The sequence below is a fragment of the Osmerus mordax genome, chromosome 7 (assembly GCF_038355195.1).
Source record: "Osmerus mordax isolate fOsmMor3 chromosome 7, fOsmMor3.pri, whole genome shotgun sequence".
Classification (NCBI taxonomy): domain Eukaryota; kingdom Metazoa; phylum Chordata; class Actinopteri; order Osmeriformes; family Osmeridae; genus Osmerus; species Osmerus mordax.
This window is the reverse complement of record NC_090056.1, coordinates 10530956-10549227: the sequence shown is the minus strand read 5'-3', so window position 1 is coordinate 10549227 and position 18272 is coordinate 10530956. Positions and strand designations below refer to the sequence as shown.

Genomic DNA, 18272 nt, shown 5'->3' with positions numbered 1-18272 from the left:
GTTCTCATCTTCAAAGATAACAAAAATATGACAATGGTTCCCTGGCCTGTCTCGCTGAGCGGTCTCGCTAGTCTTAAATTCATATCACAGAGGAGAGATGGGGCTCAGATAGCACTACTCCAAAGTTCTAATTCTCTGGGGGACAGGAAAATACACCGGGCCATTACTGTCAAGTATATTCCCTGGAATGGTGCCAGATAGAAGGGAAGTGTGTCAGAAGGAGATATCTTTGATGTTCACAGATCCTTTCTACCAACCCCTGCTATGGTTCCCATCCATAAACTAAGAGAGAGCCCTAGTAGCCTACAAAGCAGCAAACACATATAAACATGTCTGTGCTTCTGAAGTCATCCCACTGTAATGATTAACATGAGGTAAACATAGACGCTTTCCAATTTGTGTGTGTGTGTGTGACCATCACTCTTTATAAGGAGGCACGGCACTGAGTCTCCGCGGTGAGATGTTGTGGGGATGGTGGGAGTGAAGGAGGACCAGCTGTTGGTTCTGATTGTAAAACCGGTACTAGGTGAAGACATGAGGCCCCAGGAGGAGCACTGGATGGACACCCTGCAGGGGGTGTTCTACCCTGCCCTGGCTGTGGTCGGCATCCCCTGTAAGTATCACCGCACCTCCCTGCAGGGTGTCTACTGCGCACAACATTACAGGTTGAAGTGTTAAGCCCGATTCATCAGCATGTTATCTTTAGGCTCTGTGATCAATGTGTCTCGTTTTAATGCAATTTCTCTTAGTCATATTTATTACACTGTTACACTAAGATGACTGTTTCAAAAGAAGCCCTCAATTATGGGATTCTGTCCTCCAGCTAACATCATTACCTTCTTGATCTTCTGGAGGAGGAACTGCATGCTCTCAAGGTCTAGCACCTTCTATCTGATGGCCATCTCTGTGGCTGACATCTTGGTCCTGGTTTTCATAGTGGTTTTGGAGCTTACTGTCAAATACCACCAGCAGGAGCCCTTTTGGAGCCATCAACCTTGGTGCAGTCTGAGGGAGATCTTCAGCTATGGGGCCAGTAATGCCTCCACCTGGCTTGTGGTGGCCTTTACAGCAGAGCGTTTTGTTGCCATCCATACATGGAACATCAAGATCAGACTCGGCAACTCGAGGAGTGCCCTCTGGATCATTACCACCATCTTCCTCCTAAGTCACCTACTGGCCATCCCCTATTACTGGTCCAATGCATCAGTCGCAATCTCCAAAGACAACCAGACAAGATGGGTCTGTATCTACAAACACGAGGCCCCCTCTCACTTTGTCCACGCCCTGGTGTGGGCCCAGACTCTGCTGACCTACGTCTTGCCGTTCCTCATCATCCTCAGTCTGAACGGGCTGACGGTGCGGCAGATCTCCCTCAGTAACAGGGTCCACATCACCACAGGCCTGGCCTCCGGGGTCTACAGGGTGACCCCCCTGCTGCGCAGCAGGAAGAGGAGGTCCGTGGTGCTACTGATGACGGTGTCCATGAGCTTTGTGCTGCTGTCTATCACACGCTCCATTACCCAGATAATCCTGCGCACCACACACTACTATGGCCAGGACCGGAACAACTACACCCTCCAGATCAACATAGCTGCTGACATAGGCAGCATGCTGAGCCTCAGTAACGCAGCGGTCAACATGTACCTGTACGCCTGCACGCAGGCCAGGTTTCGACAGGAGTACATCGCCTATGTTCAACAGGTTTTCTCTCATTGCAAGACTAGCAAGACCACTAAAACCTTGCCTAATAACAGGCTTGCTATTTGTTATTAGTAGCATTGAGGTTCTGTATTTTAAGGAAGTTGGTGAATATGGACTTTCCCCCGTTTCTCAGAAGAGTGGTTAAGATCTACAAGCAAACATTCATGATGGTTTATGGGTCAATTCCTCCTCACACATATTTGAAATTGAACAGGAACTCCATAAAACCTGAGTTAATTTGCTTCCCAGCAAGCATGTTTGTGTGTTTTACTCATTTGGTTCATCTGTAAAAGTAGTACAACAGAACCCCTATCAGTGTTAACATTTCTGACACACACATGCACTGTTTACCCCCACAGTTTGGATTCGGAAATTAATTTCCTAGAACAGGTATCCAGGCACAATGTAAACAAAAAGGGACAATACATGATTGGAATGGTCTTCAACCCTGGCAGTAGGAGTTTTAATTTCCTAAAATAAGTGTTTTAATGGTTCAACAATCACATAACATGTTGTATGCTTAAATCCACTAGAGTTTTCTTTCATATAGTATATCTAATGAGAGCCATGCAGACTGGGAGCTTTGGATTCTGCACTGCACTTCATACAATGCTGTTTATTCACAATCTACTGTTTATTTAATGTGTGCCACGGCAAAAGACTACAAGAAAAAGTACTTTCGCTTTATTCATTCAAATGGATTAGATGGTAAAGATATTTCAAAAGTATTAATATTTATTAGAAGTAAGTGCAATGTACACTTTTGACCTCAGATAAGCCTTCGATGGAATTTCCTCTTGGAAACCTCCTGATTGTAGATTTATAGTAACACTGCCCAAGCACTGTATTTCACCATTATCAATGTCTTTACAATACTTAAATAATATTTAGCGCCAAGCTACTCGTTATGTGTCATAATAATAGTTCCTACAGTTGCATTTTGGATTACCCTCTAACCCACTTTTATGTATAAATTACTGCAAACTGCCAGTCACTATGGCCATAAATAGACTTGAGAGGGTGAGTGAATAAAGAATCTGTGGTACACTGTACTGGATCCTATATGTATCAGGTCACATACACTAGTTTCCTTGTGGAAATAAAGAGACAAAAAGATCAGTCAAAATTCTATAGTTTATGAAAAACAATATTGACTATTGAAAACTGTGATTAATTTCAGAGATTTTGTAAATCTCCTACTTAGGCTGTGGGAAATGTGTTAAATTATAATTGTCAATTATATTTTGTAACTGTTCTTAAATATGTTGTAGTGTTTTTGAATGGATTATCATGATTACATACACATGGAGAGAAGTTGTTCTATTGAACAAATCATCATTATAAAGCAGCCTTGACCACACCATTACCTTGGGCACCAGAAAAAACAAATCTTGGCCAGACACATCATTAACAAGGGATATTTTGTGGGAGTCTTATGTTTTTTTCAGATTGTGATACAATTCCAAGGGAGAGAATATCTTCCCACAACTGAGACCACAGCCAAAACAGCTAACTGACGCCATGGCAAGGACACCTTACCCCACTGATAATGAGTCAGAAGATGTCTGGCCTGGTGCTTCCCTGACTAGCTCGGCCCAGTTAGGAGGGGTTGAGGAATAGGGTGACTACCTCAAACTGGCATCCAAGAAGAAGAATCGATCTCAATGCACAAATCTATTAATCAACAAAAATAATTTGAACAATTACGATTATTTATTATTATTTTTGACTTTATTCCACAAATGCAGTTGGTCATTTTTATATACAATATACAGTATATGTATAGATGGTGGAGAACATTGTGCTATCTGACTTCCTCTTACAGTGGATAATAGTCAGGTTGTGTTATTTCTTCTTGCCAGGTTTTGTAGCTTTGTCAAGTCCCTGGATGTACTTGTGAGGAATTTGATAGTAATCTGCACATAAAAGAAAAAGCCATTTGCACTTATTAGAAAAATATAACAAACCATAAAATTCAATGTTACTTGAATGTTGTTAAGAAGTTTGCCAACCTAGCAGCAGTTTTCCTACATGCTGGACCTGGTTGCCCTGGATCTGGACTATGACTTTTTCCTTGGATCCAGGGATAGGGTTCAGAACTGAGCTGGCCTGGACCCTGCGCTGCAAGGCTGCGGACACAGCTGTGGGGTCCAGACCATACAGCTCCAGGTTCTTTATTAAAGTCACCTACAGCAAGGGAGCATATGGAAGGGAGAGAAAGGAGGGACAGATTACAGTATCACACTACAGTTAAAATACACACAACTAAGAATAGCGGAACAGAACATACCTTCTTGTTGGACCCCCTGGAGGCCACAGAAATGTCAATGGGCTCTATGTGGCCCTTCTTGATTACAGGTGCACAGCCAGGGAACACCATCTGATGGCATTGTTGCATTTTGTCTAGTGTCCTGTGAACACAAGATGGTGCTATTTCATTTCTTGGTAGTAACATAATCCTGTCCGATTTACACCACAGTATTAGAGTATGTCTACCTCGTATGAAAGTTATTTACCGGCTAAACAGATCATCCCACTTGAGGGCCTCTACTTCATGGTACTCTGACTTCTCCAGCAGGCAGTCACAGAGGGTCGGGTTGATTAGGACGTAACTGAGAAGTAACATTCACAATTTACTAAACTAAAGGACAGAAAAACGAATAAATCCATTTCAATCATTCAAATAATAATTTTTTTTCAATCCAATTTTAATTGATCAAATGTATGATATTGTCTGTCTTACTTCTTATTATTCTCATCTACCAACTCATTCCTCTTGACAAAGTCTGTGATAATATTTCTTACTTCCGCCGGCTGAAGCACTGCCCCTTTTCTGTAATACGAAGCACACATTGGATAAAAATGTATCTTAAACAGAATTGGTTGCAAATTTTCTTAGACACTAGCACACATACAGAACCCCACCTCTTATTGGCATCAAGGAAGAGGGGCTGAAGGCGAGCAGACACAGAGAAGAGCATGCTGATCTCAGGGGGATGGTACGGCTTCTCTCCTTCCCCTCCCACATCTACTGAAGCCTCCTCTACCCTAGAATCCTCAGGGGCTTGGAAGCGGCGCAGTCTGCCAGGAGTCCCAAACATTAACAGTTGAATAATGTCAGTGACTTCTACTGGGCCATAGGACATGAAGGATAGGAGTACAGAGCTAGAGGCTACAGTCTTGACTCACTCTTGGTTCTTCCAGTCCACCTCCACGATGCTCTCCACTCCCTTGCTCAGCTCCTTCACTCGCACCAGGCCGCGCTGCTGCTGCATGCTCTGCAGGAACTTGGATAACTATGGACACATCAGGCTATGTGTCACAGTACATCCCTGGGTTAAGTGATTAAACAAGTCAACACAGCGTTAAATATGAATATATTCTGTGATTACCTTCTTAAAGCTGGATTTCTTAATATCAAGTTGCTTCCCACTTGGACTGCAAAACAACAATTCTGGAGTATGAGTGATATAACTTCTCTTTACTAGCTGAACTCAGAACAGACACATGGGTAACCCATTCTTACCAGCAGGAGACCATATGGATGCGCAAGAAAGTGCTGGTCAGCAGGGGAAGCTCTGATTTCTTCACCTTGCTCTTAAGTGCATGGAGAAAACATTGCAGCAGCAGGGCATCCATCTGTTCTGTTTGGTCCAGACAGACAAGACAGGCAGGAACATGTTTGCAACTACTTTATGGACTGATACACAGGAATATTACTGAAAAGGAAGACAGAAGACAAGCGTGATCCAGTAGTTACCTTGTGGTGTTCTCTGATCCTCTGGGTCTTCCTGTGTCTCCTCTTCCCCCTGCTCCCCCCCCTCCTGCTCTCTCTCACAAAGGCTCAGTTCCTGGACATTGGGACAGGATGCATCTGTAGCCTGATCACAATTAGAATTGGGACATGGTTCATCTTCCTCTTTCTTTGACTCCTCGTCCCTCTCTTCTCCACCATTCTCTCCCTCCAGCTCCTGCAAACCTTCAATGTCCACATGAGGAATGGAGGGGGGGGCAGACTTGTCTCCGAACGCCCTGTGAAGTTCAAACAAAAACACAGCAGAGAAAATTTGAATTTTGTAGGATAAGCGTTGATATGAACATGAGCATATGAACAGACATTCTAATCAGGTTGCAAGCAGCCACTCACCACAATGTGTCCATGTAGGTGTGGAGGACTGACACCCCTCTTCCCTTCATACCCACACTCCGCATATCTGCACTTGACGTGGTGGCAGTGCCCACTGCCACTGGAGCCCTAAAAACAGACAAAGACAAACACATACAGATTCAAAGATGATTCATCATTAGCAAAGATCACTTCTATCCAACTATTTCTAAAGTGGTCTTTTAATAAGAACAATTATAAAATAAACTAAGAACCAAGTCAACTAAACCAAACTATTATATAGTGTGTAGTAGTCTACCTGCTGCTGACCACTGTAACTGCACAACAGTCATGCTGTTTCACCTCTGGGAGACCACATGAGGGCACTACCACTCCAGGCAGCATAAGATCTATACAGGGAAAACAACAAGGTTTTTGGTATAGGTTACCAGTATCCCTATTACATTTACAATTTGATCTCAGATATGGCTAATTCCTTAATCATATAAAACCAAAAAGCTAACCTGCCCCTCCAATTAACTTCTGGAGCACTGCAGGCCATGTCATGAATGTTGGCAAGGCACTGGGATAACGCCAAAGGGTATACACTGAAAATCAGCATAACATCCATAGCAGTTACAATAAACTTCTACTTGCATAAGTCCTTACAGAATCGATTATTACCAGATAAATATTACCTGTGGGAAAGAGATGCTTGTCAACTTCAAAGAACATTGGGTTCTTATGAAGCACATAGAGTGTAACTGCATCTCCCTTGTGTGCATAAACCTTCACTACGTTCAGTTCCTCCTTGTTTGGGACCAACTCGGACACCTCCTCAGCAGACAATGAGGGAAAGGCAGCAGCTATATCTGTCTTGAGTTTCCTCCTGTAGACGACGGTAGATCTTGGTAAATTTTTTTGGTTTACCAGCTACAAAACATCCTTATTTGTCTTAATAACCAGTGACAGGAATATTCAAACCAAAACTGGAAACTACCACTACTTCACATTGACAGGATTTTAGATAGCTACACTTTAACTGCATTTTGAAGAGTGACTGAATTCAGCTAGCTAGCTAAGAACAATTCCTGGTTTGGCTAGTTGATCAGCTAGATGGCTGTGAGCTCTCTCACCTGTCAGATCCTTTAATTACGGTATTAGACTTGACACGAAACGCTTTAGCAAACATCTTCGTCAATCCGTTCAGATTAGCATGTGATTTGTATTACGTATCACGCTTAAACACCTTTCTTTCTAACATGAACAATATTTTCCAGTCAAAAGTCAGCACCTGGACAGCAGCGCTGCACAGCGACTATATTTGTTGTAACACTAAATGGGTCCGGGTTAAATCGCAAAACAATATTTGTTCCGCATTAAATCAAATCAAATTTATTTGTATAGCCCTTTTTACACGCAAGCATGTCACAGAGGGCTTCACATACGCCCATAGAACTGCCCCTCAACCAACCTAAACCCTCAAGGAAGACAAGGAAAAACTCCCAGAAAAACTCTCAACAGGAGAAAAAATTGAAGAAACCTTGGGAGGAGCAATTCAGAGAGGGATCCCCTCCTCCAGAGACGGTTGGTGAGAGAGAGGAGCAGAACACAGGCTAAACATAGTCATACAGTGTCGATGGGTTTTGAAACACCAAAATCCATTGTTCAACTTTATAGATGTAGGACAGGACCGGGAGACTCGCGACCAGGTCCAGCGTTGGCCGACCGACGACCAGGCAGGTGCTGACAACTCAAACCCCCCACACCACAAGGGATGTGTGCAGCCCCACACACCAAGACAGCGACAGCCCCCCTCGGTTGGAACATAAAATCTGTTCCAGGGGAAGAGAACTCTAAAATAGCCTAAGTCATACTTATAGAATAAGGATGGAAACAACCCGTCCCCCGTTGCCTCCAACTAGGAACATACTTACCTTTAACAGTCGTAGAATTGACTAAACAATAAAGTTTTTTACCTAATTTTAAATGTCGAAACAGTATCAGACTCCTTAATTGAGACAGGTAATTTGTTCCAGAGAAGAGGTGCTCTATATGAGAACGCCCTACCTCCAGCTGTTTTTTTCTTAAAGACGTGCGTCTTATCAACTAAACAACCCGAACGTTAATCACAACTAAAATAACGATATTACACTTGATACAGCTACAAAGAAGATGGTATCTGTTTGACCAGTGTCAAATATTTTTCATGGACCAGGCATTCTAATTCCACCCCTACTTCTTATCCACATTGAATCAATACTAATAATTACACCGGTTATTATGTAGCCTAATGAGTCTGGCATACTTCTAAGTGTATTAAAGTAACTATTTAATATAATTTATAGATTTAATATAAATAAATGAATACATGTCAATGATCGGCAGACGTAATCTGTGATCAATGAACTCTCTACCAAATGGAAGCAATACTAGTCTCTGGGACTGGACTGGTCTCCTACAGAAGAAGAAAACAGATTAAGACAGTAAATACAGTCTGACCTTAGTTTGATCACTCTGTCCGGGTCACGCCATCACGTCATTGTTGTCAAGAGACAAAACATATTTTTGTAAAATATTTCACAATGTCCTATCCATCTACATAATAAATGTTGAATTTTGTTATCAGAAGTCTCTTTCAGCTCCCATTTATAAACCAACAGCGACCACGTCTGATGCCTGCAACTGCAGTTTTAAATGACTTTAGGCTAGAACTGATCCACCTTATTGAAGTGAGGTCATCATGGCCAACAATACAAGCAAGAGTGAGGAAATTAGCTAGATTAGCTAGCTAGGGACCTAACCATTGTAGCTAAGATAACGCTTGTCGTGTTATCTAATATCCAACTTTATTCAATAGTGGGAGACAAGCGAGCGTAGTAATTCATTTGTTAATGACATCTGTAAGAGGACATGTTTGACTAGCGGTGTAAAAAAGAACTCCCCCTTGCTTCCTTTCACTATTTGGTGGCAGGCTCTTCAATGCAGTTGGCAGTGAAACGAAGCGGCTCAAGTTTGTTTGCATGTTGGCTACCAAGATAGCTGAACGCCGGTAATTAAGCTATGACTATAGAGCCGATTGAGCGTTGGCTTCGCAATATGACTTAATTGTTGGGGTAAAAGTACAACAATTGGAATTTCCATTGCCCTGTAGCTATAGGCTAGATTTGGGAAACGAGACTTGTCACACGCAAACAAGCTATTGTGCTATAGCAGCATGCTACTTCTGGACAACCAGGTTTTGACAGGTAGGACTACCTAGCTAGCTAGTTAGTAAAGCAAGGGAACCACAATTTAATCTAATTTACTGATAATACATAGGGTATTCTGACTTTTTAAAAGTAGCCCGCGCTCAAACCAAAGAAGAACAATGTTATCGAATGCAGGGAACCAGAACCAACAAGCGTTTCCAAACCAGCAACAAGCGCCAAATCTAAACTCAGCATCCCTTCCTCAATTTTTCGTTAAACCACACAACCCTCTTCAAACAAAAAAGCATGCCATAACTGACGATTACACGGTTACACGTCAAGTACTTGGAATGGGAATAAATGGAAAAGTATTGGAAATATTCCGGAAAGGAAGTGGGGAGAAATACGCACTAAAGGTAAACATTTTATTTTCCTCTTAGTTTGTTGTACATTCTTGCTATCTGCCAGTCAAACATTTCTGACTATTCTACTGGGAAATTATGGAGTAGCTTAACTGAAGTGTGAATCCAGGTGGATGCAAATGGAAGTAACATAATGAATTAATTAAACATTTTCTATCAAGTTTAATTGATAAGAAAGTTGCAAATATCACCGTTTTCGAAGTGAAGGCACTGAGAAGTTGCGGATGTGTTGTTTACATAACAGAACATTTTATATTGGTTTATCTAGCTTATGGAAATGATCTATTAAATATAGCAAAATATATTATGTCAAATGTAGTCCATGAGTTCTTGTCCCTCTGAAGCAAACGCTAAAGATTTGTTTGGTTGCAATGTCGTATTTGTCAGTTTTTCTGACTTATGCTCTAGAGCCAGTGTGAGTCTGGATAGGTTGTTGATACGAAAACGAACATTGGTTCCAACCAGGTCTTTCCTTCACAGGACTGGGTAGTGGGTGAAGTAATGCTGCAGCTGTCATTCTGATCCACAAATAGCTTTGGCCTCTAGTCTTCCCTGTAGGCTATCGGAAACGGAAACTAACAAAGGACCTTCTGCTGTTATTAGGCCTATATGTCTAAGCTGTGATACAGTGTATACATATATCTATATATTTTTTTACAGATAGTACTTGTTTCATAATCCTTTCAAGGTTTTTGTTACAACATCCTCCCTTCAGTTTAGGCTTTCACTAGCCATAATGAAATGTTGCTTTCCAGGTCTTTAAGACCAACCGTTCAAGCCCCACTCATACTCCCTCCTTTAATGTCACACAGTCACACTAACAGCTCTCATTCTCCCCTCCTTCCCTCCAAGGCATTGTTTTTGCATGCTGAGTCCTAGTGTTGATGTGCAGGCCAGGATAATTGAGAGACATGGATCACTTCCTGTGATATTACCCTTGGGATCTGTTAATCAGCACTGAGGCACGTGTGTTGCCGGGCCCCCTCCTCCAGAACACCTGCTCCCGTTGGACGGTGTGGGTGACGGCATTAGAATGCAGAGTGCTGCCTGTCATTGCAACGGAGAGGGTGAGGAAGAGGCAACACTGTTAAGGTGTCACATGGTTATGGGTTATTGACTGGCCTGTGTCTTGTGATGGAGTATCTCAGAGTGTCTTTGGCTCTACAACAAGACCTCTCCATTCTCCAATGACTTGAAGTTTGAGGCTTTAGGGTTGGTTGATCTGGTGATGCTTATTATACACCTCCAGTAATGGAATTATCTAATAGGGATGTTGTTCCAGCAGAAGGAGAGTACTTGTGATGTTTTGATTGCATTTTGCAAGTTTTGTGTCTAAAATTAGTCTTGTGGGAGAGCTGATACATGACAGAAGGGATTATTGGGTCTGGATTGCAGCAGTACTGTCCTCTAGGTTACATTCTCAGCTTTTATTAACCAAGAAAGTGCCTGGGGACCAGTACACATCCCTCAGAAGGGCCTCCCTGGTACTATGTGCTGCATCCATCCTTCCAAGAAGATCTTCTGTCAGAATTCCCTGGCCTGTGTCTGTTTGTGAAACATTGGTCTCTCTTCTTAGCCCTTCCTCTGCTGTTTTGTGAGGGACGATTCCTCTTCATCCTGTCAATTGACTTGATTTGAATTGTCTACTGCCTGGGAGAATAGTCTGCTTCCTGCATGTGTGTGTTTGTGTAGTGCTGTGAGAGGTCTGAAACAAAGCTGTGGTGGTGTGTGTTTCTGTGGAGATGGCAGTGCCAGCTGGTATGGAGCCCCCCTCCCGAGGGCAGTGCATGATGACACACTGTGTGACTCATGGTTAGTTGTTGATGTTGAAGTGGTCTAAAGGAGGATGAGGGATGGGGATGAGAGTTCCACAGATCCCCTCTGATTGAACTTTAAAGCCGAAATAACGGCCAGCCTCTCCACAGACTAAATTGAACTAGATTCTAAGGAAACTGAAATTAGGCCTTTTTTAACATTTCCCTCCGTAGTGTTGTTTATATATTCACAGGTCTCGGTTCTCGATAACACCTGGTTATTCCTCCCCCTTTTCATTTGTCCATCCTCTCTCCCGAAGATAGCTGAGTGAAGCCATTAGGCTGCATCGTTTCTGGTTCAGGACCAGATGCATCTCGGAAGGAGGGAAATTGTGTTATGGAGATGTGTCTGCTGTCTGGGACAGACTTGATACGATTAGAATCAAGGATGAAGTCAAGGGCATCTGCAAGACCTATGCTGTGGTTCAGAATCTCATACCTCCACAGCGGGTTGAAATGTGCTGCTAATCAGAGATTTGAGTAATCTGAGAGGATAAAGGCACAAAACTGGGCAGACTATTTACTGCTCATGGCTCAGAATTGGTAAGGTCTTCTCCTTGCTCTTGTCTCAGATGCTGCAAGATTGCCCCAAAGGTCGACGGGAGGTGGAGCTACACTGGAGGGCGTCACCCTGCTCACACATCGTACGCATCGTGGATGTTTACGAGAACCTTTACCAGGGCAGGAAGTGCTTTCTCATCGTCATGGAGTGGTGGGTGTACAGTCACAAACGTGTCTCTCTCTTTGACCTGATTCCTGTGCTCATAAACCCTAGCCATTCACATTGTTTACAATATTTGAATTGCAGGACTGTTTAAATGGATTATCAATTAAACATCTCAAGTAGAGCCTGACCGATAAAGGATTTTTAAGGCTGATACCGATACAAATATTTGGTGAAAAAATCCGATATCGGCCGATTTATAATATTTAAAAAATCCAGAAACGCGTAACAAAACAAACTGATTTCCCTAACAGTAGTTATTTGTAGTTTACATTTAGTCACTTTTAGCAGAAGTTCTTATCCAGAGTGAATAAGTACAGTGACATTCCCCAAGGCAAGTAGGGTTAAGTGACTTCCCAAGGACACAACATCATTTGACATGGCCAGGAATCGAACCAGCAACCTTCCGATTAATAGCCCGATTCCCTAACTGCTCAGCCATCTGACTACTGTTATTATTTCCTCACTAAAATAATATGTTAATGCAGTTTCTGAAAAATAGAATTTATAAAAATACAAACTTAAGATATGAAACTTAAAGTCCTTTGAACAAAAACACAAAAAAAACAAACAAAAAAAAAACAATAATCATTTATCGGCCATTATAAATACCGATAGTTTGGAAAATGCCCAATATCTGCCGATAATATCGGCCCGCCGATATATCGGTCGGGCTGTAATCTCAAGTGGTTCATGACCTTTCTATTTCCTGTGTTTTTTTTCTCTTCAGCATGGATGGCGGTGAGCTGTTCAGTCATATTCAGGACAGAGGGAACCAAGCCTTCACAGAAAGAGGTCAAGAGACATTCTTCATCCAAATTCCAGTTACCTCATTCCCCACCTATTGCTGGGCTTTAAATGCATCTTAATCTCCTTGTCTGTCCCTCATTATTTCTCTTTTTCTCTCTGTAGAGGCTTCTGATATAATGAAGAGTATAGGTGAGGCCATACAGTATCTGCATGCCATTGACATCGCCCACAGAGATATAAAGGTAAGCCTGGCTGGTTACTAGATATTCCAGCCTTAATGTCTAATGATTAAACTTCAGAAATTCTTTATGTCCAGTTGGGAAGGATCAACTTTGTCTGTGTTTATTTGTTTTCAGCCAGAGAACCTCCTGTATACCTCAGAAAGGCCTGATGCCCTGCTCAAACTGACAGACTTTGGCTTTGCCAAGGAAATCACCACACTGAATTCCCTGGCTACACCGTGCTATACCCCCTACTATGTTGGTAAGGACATGTGTCTGAACTTAATGCAACATGTGGTTCCCCTTGATGACTCACAGGGTTAGAAATCTCTGACAGCACATTCTGCTGACCAACATTTCCTGTTGATTCCACCAACATACTGTAAACGTTATGAGCATAGGGGAAATCCTTTAGTCAAGGGTCGGTCATAGTCAGATGTCTTTTGAATAATTATGACATTACATGAAGAATTATGAATTTCAGAATGCCAATTACATTAGTCACGAAACACAAGATGTGAATGTATTATGATTCTTATTTGTTGGGCTGTCTCCTAGCTCCAGAGGTTCTTGGTCCAGAGAAGTACGACAAGTCCTGCGATATGTGGTCTCTGGGCGTCATCATGTATATCCTGTGAGTACAGCACATGAATACTATTGGGCCGTGTAGGAATACTTGCGCTCCAATATTAGTGCATGTTGCTTATCCTCCACTCAACTCCTTATCTATCCCCAGACTTTGTGGATACCCCCCCTTCTACTCTAACCACGGCCTGGCCATATCTCCAGGGATGAAGAAGCGCATCCGCAACGGGCAGTACGAGTTCCCCAACCCTGAGTGGTCTGACGTGTCTGAAGAAGGTACTTGAGACAGCAGGGCTGTATGTACACAGTGTTACAGACACTGGTGGTGATGTAGGTGAGGTGTATACACAGACATGGGAGCACCTTGGTTTCCACGTCCTGTGTTGTGTGTTCCAGCCCAGCAGCTGATCCGCCACCTGCTGAAGACTGAGCCCAGCCAGAGGATGAGCATCACAGAGTTCATGAACCACCCTTGGATCAACGTAAGGACTTTGCCTCCTACAGTATGCTGGAGGTTCCCTGGAGGCCTTAGGCCTTGCGTCAAGTACATGAAAAGATATTGAAATGAGCTACTTGTGATGTGCTTTGTGGGTACTGATTCCATGGTTGATGTGATTCTGCAGCAGTCTATGGTGGTGCCTCAGACCCCTCTTCACACAAGTCGTGTTCTGAAAGAAGAGCAGGATGTCTGGGAGGAGGTGAAGGTGAGGGGAGCACTGTTCTGATCATATTCGTTCTAGCTGGTTTTCCACTGCCAGAGGAATATGTAGTCTGTCTGCTCAGTAAACATGAGTTCCTCGGGGCTCTCTGAGACGATATTTTAACATTAAAGCAGTACTACAGCTCTGTTGTGTTCCAACCTTGCCCTCCGGTTCTCAACAATTCAGCAGGATTGTTATGACCTGAGTTTAGCACCCATCACTACAGGCAAGCTTGATGAGGGTGAAGTGTCATTTTCTGATTGTGGATTAAAACAAATATTTTCATAGTCAGAGTTTTGGCCTTTTACCAGTGTAATTCTGGGACAGCATTGTGCCTGGAATTATATTGGCAAAATGGCTTAAGCTGTTTCATGATACTTACTCTAGGGACTTGCCGGCAAGCCATTTACCCAGGTTGCATTGTTGATATTTGTGTCATTAGGAGGAAATGACAAGTGCCCTGGCAACCATGAGAGTGGATTATGAGCAGATTAAAATCAAAACCATCCAGGAGTCGACAAATCCTCTGCTGATGAAAAGAAGGAAGAAGGCCAACAATGCTACAACTCAGGCTCCAGGACTGTGAGACAAAGACACTTTAAGAAACTCTCACACATTCATGCAAGCACACACACACTCACAGACACACACACACTTACCCACTCTCTCGTAAAAGAGAAGCCTGTTTGGTAATCAGTTTTTTTATTTTATATTGTCAGTGTTAATTTTAGCTTGATTTTAGATATATATATATATATTTTTTTCTTATTCTTCTTAGTTGAACCCTTTTTACCCCTTGCCATTGAAGTAAATACATCTGGTTAATTTACTTGTCACCATAGTAATCAGATGTTGATCAAAACAGGATCGCCTTGATGTAACTATGGAAGTGTTGTTTAACCTTGCAGAGCCAGAAGCACTGTAACTAATGTAGAATCAAGCCTCGCTCTGTTCACTGTTGTTTTATTTTTTACTTGTGCCCACATGTTTCTAGGTCTGTGTATAGTAGGGCCCTGGGTACAAGGCCCATACAACCATATAAATGAAACTACTCTAATATGACTGTGATGGTCCTGCTTTAAAACTAATGTCAAAGACATAATTATATGAATTGGGGATATATATGTGCACTGAAGGACTATATATTTGTTAATCTTCACAAGGGAGAATATTTTTTGTTTTACAGCCTACAAAGTGCCAGTAACTTACGAGGTGAAGCATAATAGAAAGATGATTTCCTGATCAAATAATTGGTGACATTGATCCCTTAGAGAGTATGAAATACTTTACTGTAGAGAGTATTTGATACTGTACTGTAGGACTGTTGTTACTAATTATCACCAGTTTGCACACCAATTAATTTACGATGTAATATACACTCTGAAAGTATTGTAGAAAAGTTTGAATTGTTTAATTGAATGTCTTTCCCTCAGCGTCGGTGTATATACTTATTCACAGCTCACAAGTACAGGTTTTCTATTTGTGGTTGGAGTTTTGTTGACATGAAATCTGCTTCACTTTAGACTCTTCAAACGTATGATGGCCGTTGATTGTGTTTTACTGTGGGTCGGGTCTTTTTTTGCCAACATGCCTCTAACTATGTGTGCCTAGAGTTATGTACGTGTACATTGCAGATCTTATTTTTTAACTTACTGTTTAGAAGGAATTAGTGCCTTGAGAGTACTGGGGAGAGTTATAATGTTGGGTCTGTGTGCTTAACCTTTCACACAAACCTCCCATTGAGTCTATGCATGATTTGGAGTTGTGTGTGTGCTGATCTCATGTTAAAGATGTCCAAGGTAAGGACGGTGAGTAAACAATCTCACCACAAGGTGGTAGTATCCAATTGATGTCATTATCTCCACACCCCTCAGCGGGCCATAGGGGACATTTTTACCATGCCAGTCCTGGTCCAACACACAAATAGATGCTGATTGCACATGGTTCTCCACTGCTCAAGAACAGGACTGTTAGGATGAGTGTCAGCATCCACACAGCAGTAATAGAGATTATTGCTCCTTGCTCTATGAATCCTTGCTCTATGAATGAACTTCCTCCAGTTTGACAGTCATAAGAAGACGTAAGTTGCAGAGCATCATTGGAGTTTATTAATAGGTGTACTGAGTAGATGTACAGTATAAAATGTAGCACATTTCAAACTGCTGTACTCATGTCCAGAGTGTCCTTTACTGTGGAATAAACCCCCTCAAATATTTTGTCATGTTTGTCTTATGTGGTTTAATTGATCGCTACATATCTCAGCACCCAAGTCTTTTAAAATGGTGTGAGAGCACTTTTTGTAATTGACTTTTGACAAACATTGCCCTCTTCTGGAAGAAAACCCAAAGAGAATGACGCTGTCGCTACTGAAAAATAACTTTCAAGTATTTCTCAGGAATAGATTTTTCATACTGACACCCTTGTAATAGGTCATACGTACTAAATATTTGGTACCACATCCATCAACCTCAGATTATCTCTAGTATCCTATTCCCAAAATGACTATGTGGAAGTAATGACCAGTCAAAACCTTGATGGCTTATGCTATAGCAATTTACAAATATCTTGTCTAATGTGGAATGTGGTTTTGCAGGGACAACATGTTTTCATCTGGTCTATGGCACTAATACAGCTCCCTCTCCTCCAAACAGATAAGGCTGTACATCAGGAAACACTCTGCATTCTTCCTGCTTGGTGTCATGTGGATCAGAGTAGCTTTCCTATTTGGAACACCGCAGGCACAGTCATTGGTGCCAGTACCAAATCATTGACATGTCAGCTAAGACATTTGGCAAACAAAGGACTTAAAAAAGGAGGTATTCTTCCCAAAGTACAAATCATGATTATAGACCTAAGGCTGTTAATGGTGCGTGTGCTAGAGAAACTTATGATATCCAGTAATGGATACTAATAAAGCAGTGTTCATTCAGCTGCTGGTAAAACTGGCCATCATTACACCCTGGGCTCTGACTACATATCAAGTTATTTAAAGTAATTTTTTCATTATAAATTAGTATGTGGGTAAAATCTATACATGTTGTCAGACTACCTTGTCTGTGGCCCCTCCCTAACTTAAAATTCGATTTTGAGGTGAGAAATTCACTTTGTCAGTATGTCACTTTCAACTGTACAGCTGCCTAAGGCTCCCTTTGTTCTTGGTCTAATACAGACAGAGCCCAAGGACAGAGTTGTGAAGAAATTCTAGGCAGGTCATAGTGATCATCTGTCATCATCAACAGGGTGCCAGTTGGCTGACTTTCTTCACAGCATCAAGCCTATAATTTCCTTGAGGTGCCCCACGGGCCAGACACAGCACTTTGGAATGAGGAACTTACCAACACTGGTTGACATGCAAAAAGTACTGCTCAAGGAGGTTGCTTCAAAAGTATGGACACCCCAGGTAAAAAAAAAATGTTGTTACTGTGAGTAACTAATCGAGCAGAAGTGACACTAATCTTGCTTAAAATGTTGAAAATAATGTTTCAACATTAACTTTATGCATTTTGGAGATCAGTTTATTTTCTTATCACTTAACTATTCACAGTAACATAAATGTTGACCAGGGGTGCCAAAACGTTTGCATAAACCTGTACATAATAACAACTTGAGCTCACTGTTGTAGGAGTACAGCATGCAGTCATTGCATTTTTCCCTATATCTGAACCCTCAGAACCATCTGTCTTTCCACTGTAACCTAAAGACATACAGCAAGAAATAACAAGTCATGCCCCATGTAGCTGTGCTAATGATAAGGCACAACACAGTGAGTGAATAACAAGGCTGTTAAATAACAGATGTCCATGTTAGAGCCCAGATGGGATTGATACTGACATGACTGGAGGCGATATGTTGCTGTTAAAACACTACATGTGAGTGGAAAATATACATGTTATGTTGTGACTCTGGCTGCACGTTTGGAAGAAAACAGACAGGAAGGGGTATTTACCCTATACCAGTCTTCCCCTTTAGTCTGAGAGAGACATTGCTATAGTGACTACCTATATACAACAGGCTGGTAGGTTACTGTACATGTACTATTTATTTGCCAAAGGGTATAC

The 18272-nt window shown here is 42.0% G+C and overlaps 3 protein-coding genes across 4 annotated transcripts; 2 read left to right on the top strand and 1 right to left on the bottom strand.

The window, feature by feature from the left end:
• Positions 1-471: 471 nt before the first annotated feature.
• LOC136945275 (probable G-protein coupled receptor 139) lies at positions 472-1773 on the top strand. Its single transcript, XM_067239021.1, has 2 exons — positions 472-613; positions 824-1773. Exons 1-2 carry the CDS (start codon positions 472-474, stop codon positions 1771-1773), a joined length of 1092 nt encoding a protein of 363 aa, XP_067095122.1.
• A 1660-nt stretch (positions 1774-3433) lies between these two features.
• eif2d (eukaryotic translation initiation factor 2D) lies at positions 3434-7584 on the bottom strand. Of its 2 annotated transcripts, none has more exons than XM_067240101.1 (15): positions 7350-7584; positions 6505-6695; positions 6331-6414; positions 6126-6216; positions 5849-5956; positions 5462-5733; positions 5228-5345; positions 5094-5139; positions 4891-4997; positions 4627-4782; positions 4445-4534; positions 4218-4313; positions 3992-4112; positions 3714-3888; positions 3434-3617 (listed from the first exon to the last, which is right to left on the bottom strand). In XM_067240101.1, exons 2-15 carry the CDS (start codon positions 6539-6541, stop codon positions 3547-3549), a joined length of 1572 nt encoding a protein of 523 aa, XP_067096202.1. In that variant the 5' UTR covers positions 6542-6695; positions 7350-7584; the 3' UTR covers positions 3434-3546. The 2 variants fall into 2 exon arrangements, with proteins under 2 accessions (XP_067096202.1, XP_067096201.1); XM_067240100.1 differs by lacking the exon at positions 7350-7584 and adding an exon at positions 6943-7109.
• Positions 7585-8587: 1003 nt separating this feature from the next.
• On the top strand, positions 8588-16430 carry LOC136946331 (MAP kinase-activated protein kinase 2-like). The gene is made up of 10 exons (XM_067240634.1): positions 8588-9413; positions 11806-11945; positions 12688-12752; positions 12870-12949; positions 13064-13190; positions 13487-13562; positions 13665-13789; positions 13910-13995; positions 14137-14217; positions 14657-16430. The coding sequence occupies exons 1-10, from the start codon at positions 9177-9179 to the stop codon at positions 14798-14800; spliced, it is 1161 nt and encodes a 386-aa protein (XP_067096735.1). The 5' UTR covers positions 8588-9176; the 3' UTR covers positions 14801-16430.
• The last annotated feature ends 1842 nt before the right edge of the window (positions 16431-18272 follow it).